General features: G+C 56.6%; 1 protein-coding gene across 2 annotated transcripts; it reads right to left on the bottom strand.

The window, feature by feature from the left end:
- Positions 1–2,926: 2,926 nt before the first annotated feature.
- Positions 2,927–4,860, bottom strand: LOC124678792 (FCS-Like Zinc finger 10-like). 2 transcript variants are annotated; one of them, XM_047214646.1, is made up of 3 exons: positions 4,747–4,855; positions 3,597–4,528; positions 2,927–3,163 (listed from the first exon to the last, which is right to left on the bottom strand). In XM_047214646.1, exons 2-3 carry the CDS (start codon positions 4,499–4,501, stop codon positions 3,010–3,012), a joined length of 1,059 nt encoding a protein of 352 aa, XP_047070602.1. In that variant the 5' UTR covers positions 4,502–4,528; positions 4,747–4,855; the 3' UTR covers positions 2,927–3,009. The 2 variants fall into 2 exon arrangements, with proteins under 2 accessions (XP_047070602.1, XP_047070601.1); XM_047214645.1 differs by having other exon boundaries at positions 3,597–4,860.
- Between the last annotated feature and the right edge of the window lie 1,278 nt (positions 4,861–6,138).

The following is a 6,138-nucleotide window of genomic DNA, read 5'->3' as shown; positions in this document are numbered from 1 at the left end:
GAAACTACCGTGGTGAAAAAGCCCGGCAGTGCTGATGCACGACGCACGCACGGGGACGGCGCGCCCGTGGTTTGAAGCACGCACACACTACGTAGCCACCCATCATCATCATCAGCCGCTGCCGCTGCCATGCCCGATGAAAAAGATGCAGACGTCGAGCTCAGCTCAGCTCGGCATGGCCGGCTCTGAATCCTATACAGGGGCCTCTGCCCTGTCAGGTTCATTTCCAGGATCGACAGAGCCCATTTCTAGAAAAATCGGCCCCCATCCTGAATTCCCGCTGCCGCGGTGAATATATCTGATCTGATCTGATCTCACCTCACCCATAGATTTCAGCAAACGCTTTCTTAATTCTTCCACTGCGTCTGACGTGCGTCATTGGCCTCCTGTCAGTCATGCAATTTCTTTTTCTGTGAGGGGTTGTATATACATAGGCTCCAAGTAAGATCTGCACAAGTGTTGGTTCACTAGCGATTATCAGTTGCACACTGCGCAAATTATCACTTGCGGTTCAGTCAAATGTCTTGAAGAACTGGGAGTGAGTGTGTCATCTTCCACACGAGTAATGCTGCTCTCAATGTTAGTTGGGCAATTATATTCTAGTGGCTCCGTATCTTGCTTGATCACTTGAGCTACTTATGAGTTTTGACTGCTGGTCTCTTGATTTCACCCATTATCAAACCCTAGCAGGCCAGTTTCGGTAGGGCGTGGGAGAAAAAAAGATGCCTTTAATTATAGTGGAGCAGGCAAATCAGGTCAGTTAAACCATCATCATCATATCCTGTCCATCGATGAAATTGCAGATTTCACACCTCCTACTTCGTATGTTTCACAAGACACCACTTGGACGGATATTTTGCGGTTTTCACCATGTACTGCTTTAATTTGGTGCGATTCACCACTTAATCATCTAATCAACCAATTAGCCTGGTTGATAGCAAAACGCTTTCTTAATTCTTCCACTGTGTCTGCTTGCGTCATTAGCCTCTTGTCGGTCATGCAAATCTTTTCTGAGGAAGCTCCAAGATCAGCACAAGTGTTGGTTCAGTAGTGAGTGATCATCAGCACATATTTTCAGTTATGGTTCAGACACATGTTTTGAAGAAATGGGAGTGAGCGTGTGATCTTCCACACTAGTAATGCTGCTATCGATGTTCGTTGGGCAATTATATTACTAGTCTAGTTGCCTTTGCTTGATCACCTCAGCTACGTAGTTATTATGAGTTTTGACTACTGGTCTCTTGATATCACCCATTATCAAACCCTAGCAGGCCAGGTTTCAGTAGGGCATGGGAGAAAAAGATGCCTTTAGTTCTAGTGGAGCAGGCAAATCAGGTCAGTTAAACCATCATCATCATGTCCTGTCCATCATGATCATCATCAGTGCTGTTGCTCAAAGTAAAAGGAGGATGGAAATGACCCAAAGCAGCTCAATGTCATTATCTCTCACAGGGTAGTGTAGCAATGTGCAGACATGGTCACTGCTGCCGGCAGGAGGAGGAAAAGAAAGGAAGAAAGAAAAAAGGAAGAAGAAGATGAAAAAGGATGGGTGGCACTGGCCAGCTGCCTGAAGATCGAAACTACAGGACCAAAGGCAAGCAGGCAGGCGACCTCTTTTTTTTGGTTGTTGTTCTACTACAAAGCCCAGATCCCTGCAGGTTCCAAGGACTGGTAAAAATGGCAGCAGCTCGCCGCAGCGAATCCGACCCCCGCAAGTGACGATGACCCACCAAGAACACGGCCGCTTCTTCCTCCTCAGTTCCTCAGCTGCTGAATCAAAAACAGCGAGCTGCTCGCAATGTGCACCGGTAATGGATCCATGTGTGATCACCCCGTCCCCTGGAGGTAGTTTTTTTTTTTTTTTTTTTTTTTTTTAAACATAAGGCTCGAGAGCCCAGCTTTAAATTAATAAAGCCATCAACCGGCTAGGATACAATGGTGCTGATTACACAAACTTGAACAAGGTAAAAGAAAAAGGCAAAGCCCTAGAGGAACTACAGAGAATTCCACTCGGCACCGCCACCAAAGAGCCCACAAGTACAAGCTACGGAGAACTGCCGCGGACGGAAAGAGACGTGCCAAGCGAAGAGGAGAAGCACCAGCGTCAAAGAGATGAAGATCCGGCTCCGAGACCGCCTCGCCTTGCTGCCGCCGAAGGAGGGACCCTTCCCATCTCATCGGCCAACACAGAACATAGAGGTGGTTGAGCGCCCAAAAAAGCCTTGAACTTGCTGACTGCCGCCACAGGCCTCACCAAAGACACACCCAAACCGCACCACCGTCATTGTCACCACACCGATAGCCCTCTCGTCCCCTCAACCCAAAGCGGCGCCTCCAAGGAGGAGAACGACGCATTGCGCCATCGTCGCCCGGCCGTAGCCTGAGTTTTCACCCGGGAAGAAGAGGAAAAGGGGAGGGTTACCTCACCAGCCCTTCAAGAAGGAGAACGGCGATAGAATCGTCGCTGCCGATGTGGCTGGCACCGAGCCAGCCAAGAGTTTCCCCCGGCAGCTCCCCACCAAACTCGCACGGACGCAGAACGGGCAGTCCGAGGACCAACCATGCCGTATCTGGCGCAGAGAGATCGGAAAGTGGAGACGCCAACGAACAGACGAAGAACGCGCCGGAGCACGACCACGCCGCACCCAGCCACCCACCGACTCCTCACCGTCCACACGGCCAAGGAGATCGGCCAGCACCCGCGAACGCCACCCGCCTTCCGGTCGACGTCGCCACCCACCGTCCAGGGCCGCCGCCCCGGCGTCCAAACTCCGCCCGCCGCAGATCCGAGGGAGCCCGGAGGACCACATAGCAAGGGATCCGCCTCCATGAGCGCTCGTCGGCCAGCAGCACCACCACGGACCTGGAAGTGGCCAGAGCAGCACCTGCAGCCCCATGGCTGCCTGTGGCACTAGTCCCCTGGAGGTAGTGGCAAGGGGGAAAATTGGGTGCATGCTTGTCGAGGAGGAAACGGCGGTGCGTTCTCGGTCGGGCCATCGTCGCGGCGGGTCATGTCGCCACGATCATCCCGGCCATGAAGATGTCCTCGTGCAGGGACGAGCAGGACGAGCGAGGGGAGCCCATGCTCATGTTGTTCTCGGCCTCCTCCTCGATCAGGATCTCCTTGTCACGGCACTCGGCGCTGCAGAATGCCTTCTCGCCGCTGCAAGAGTATACAGCATATCAGTTAGTTCAGTGTGCATTTTCTTTCTGAACAAGCATTTTGCAAGTACGGTTGTGGTAACAAATAATGCAGTCAGATGAATGGACGTCCAAGAAATTTGTTCAGTTTTACAATTGTTCTTCTAGATTGTAATCATCTCCAAACCCGAAAAGAAAGAATCTGATGGCAATTCAGCATGATGTTGTTCAGTTCATGTTGGTCAGTCTGTATTGCCAAATGTTTCAGGTTTTAGCAAGATCTCTTCCCCAAAAATAGTTAAGAATGCTCCAATATGAACAATGCAGCAATTATTGGATCGATGGACTCTGTTCTTTCAGTCCATTATTCAGTCTGTAAAAATATCTTGAATCTGAAATGATTGCCAAAATAATGCACCTATAGAAGCAGAAGAAAAGTCGTCGACAATACGTACCGGTAGATGTAAATGTCGCTGCCCTCCAGCTTCTTCTTGCAAGTGAAGCAGGAGCTCAGGAAGTCCTCGCCGGCATCGGCGGCGGTCTCGGTGGCGCACTTGACCACCAGGTAGGACTTGGCAGCTCCGTCCATCATTTCCACGGCGGCCACGCCGCTCTTGGCAACATCCTGTGGCTCGAGGATGCAGTCCCCAAAGATGTGGGTGGTCTTGGGGTTGGGGCCGCGGGCGATGATGCAGGTGTAGTCCTCCGACTGCTCCACCTCGCTGGCCGAGACCGAGCCGACGAACCGGCGGCGGCCGCCGGCGGTGATAGAGGTAGGCAGGGACCCCGCCCCCGGGAACTCGCCGAGGTGGAAGCAATGCCGCTTGGCGCCGGAGTGGGCACCAGCTGCATCGGACCGCGTGGCCTCCGGACCAGACTTCAGATCCCCGCCGTGGAAGAACCTGCTGCAGGGCACGGACATGCCGGCCGTGGCGGAGGCCGGGCAGGAGACCGTCTTGCCGAGCTCCGGCTGCGAGTGGCCGCCCCCGCCGCATCCCTTCGGCGTGGACTTGAGGCGCAGGCGCGGGCTGAGCACGCAGGTCGTGGGGATGGCGCTGGCGGCGTCGCCTGTGCCGGTGCCGGAGAGGGCGACGTCCACCACGAGGCCGAGCCCCACCGGCTCGGAGTCCCAGGTCCGCGGCGAGCGCGGGGACCGGAGCAGCAGCGCCTTGGGGTCGAGCGGCGACGTCGGGCTCCGCTCCGACTCGCCGGCGCCGTCCGGGGAGCGCTTGGCGGCGGCGAGCCCGACGAAGAGGCGCGGCACGGCGAACAGCGCGCCGCCGGTGCCGCGGGGCCTGGCCGCGTCTCCTGCTCCGGCGCCGGAGCCCGGGCCCTGGTCCGACACCATCCTCCGCAGCATCGCCGGCCGGAACAGCCTGCCAACCGCCTGAAACCGGGGATCGATCGATCAAGAACGCACACAGAACATGACAAATCTACTCCGTTTCACGCATCCGCATCACGTTCTTGCACCCCGAACTCCCTCGTCCAAGATCACAGCTCCCCGGAAACCGCTAGAAACTTCCCCATCTCATCTCAGGAATGCAAGCCCGCGTCCAACTCGTGAGCAAGAAAGAAATAAGCGGCCACCCCCACCGCCCTCACCTTTCTCTTTCCCTCCTCTTTCACTTTTGCAGCTAGGTAGCAGCAGGAGTATCTCGTCTTCCTCCTCGCTCAGTCGCTCTTTCTCACGAGCTCTGGAAATGGCAGAGGGGGAGGCCGGAGGGGAAGGGAGAAAAGGCGAGCGGGGAGGCGAGGGGGAGCACAGTGGAGGCCAAAACGACACTGTTGTGTTGTGCTACTCCTACTCGTACCACTCTATACTCGCTCTACTGCGTGCGTCACTTTCGCTTGCATCAAAATCAGAGACGCAGAGGAGAGAGGAGAGAGGAGGCTTGTGAAATACACCAACCTCCTCCCCGTTGCCATTCATGGGTGTCAGAGAAACGGAGGCAGACGCGACGTTTTAACAGCGCTGCCTGTACTGCACGCTGCGTGAGGTACGCGTATGAATACTACAGTCTAGGTGGTGTCCCATACGATTCCGAGGACGGCCTGGCCCCCAAGGCCTTCAGAGCATCTCCAGTGGCGTCCCCAAACCGTCCCCCAAAGCGATTTGGGGCGCGCCGGACAAAAAAAGCGTTCCAGCCGCGTCCCCCAAAGCCCTTTTTTGTCCGGCGCGCCCCGATACGGTGTCCGGCGCCCGAGCCCGTCCCCGTCCCACAGGGGACGCACCGGGGACGCCGGACACAACGAAAAGCGAGGCGGGCTCCCACATGTCGGCGACTATTTGCATAAACCGTTGGTTCGCGCCTCTTTCTCGTCGCTCCTTCCTTCCCGCGCCTCCCACCCCACCGCCGCCGCCGGATTTCCCGGCCGTTTGGGCGTCGATCCGTGCTGCGAGTCGGCACCGTTGTCGCGGCTGGGGCTCCCGCCGGCCGTGCCGCCGCCGCCGCGTCGCCGGCGCCTCCCGGAACGCGCCGTCAAATCCGCCCCGCCTCCACGCACGGAAGGTGCTCGACGACTTGCCGGTAGGCGCGATTGGTCGCTCGTTTGTTGCGTCGTCTCGCCTCGGCGCAATTTTAACCATTGATTTTGCTTTAGCCATGGACGAGCGACGATGAGATGGTTGCCCTGCCGCTCGGAGGACGAGCAAGCGTTCGACGACGACCGCGGGAGCATTTGCTCGATCATCGCCTCCCTCCGGGACATGCTTGACGCCGAGGCGGAGAAGAGGAAGAGGCCGCGCCGCGGAGGATCAAGGCCGGGAAGAAGGAAGTCGAAGCCCCGGCAGAGGATGGAGGGGCATGCCATGCCGCACAACGACTACTTCGCCGACGGGGCAACACATGCCGACAATTTTCGGCGCCGGTACAGGATGAGCAAGGGCCTGTTCATGAATATCCTCCACGGCGTTCGAGAGTTCGACCCCTACTTCAAGCTCAAGCTCGACGCCGTAGGCGTTCTCGGGTTCTCATCCATTCGAAGTGCACCGCC

This window comes from Lolium rigidum, chromosome 7 (assembly GCF_022539505.1).
Source record: "Lolium rigidum isolate FL_2022 chromosome 7, APGP_CSIRO_Lrig_0.1, whole genome shotgun sequence".
In the NCBI taxonomy this organism is placed as follows: Eukaryota; Viridiplantae; Streptophyta; class Magnoliopsida; order Poales; family Poaceae; genus Lolium; species Lolium rigidum.
Note: the sequence above shows the minus strand (reverse complement) of the source record. Positions and strands in the feature narration are given on the sequence as shown.

Coding starts and splice junctions, on each gene's coding strand:
- LOC124678792 (XM_047214645.1), bottom strand. CDS start 4,501: ATGCTGCGGAGGATGGTGTCGGACCAGGGCCCGGGCTCCGGCGCCGGA. Junction 3,164..3,596: donor AGCGACATTTACATCTACCG/GTACGTATTGTC, acceptor ATACTCTTGCAG/CGGCGAGAAGGCATTCTGCA.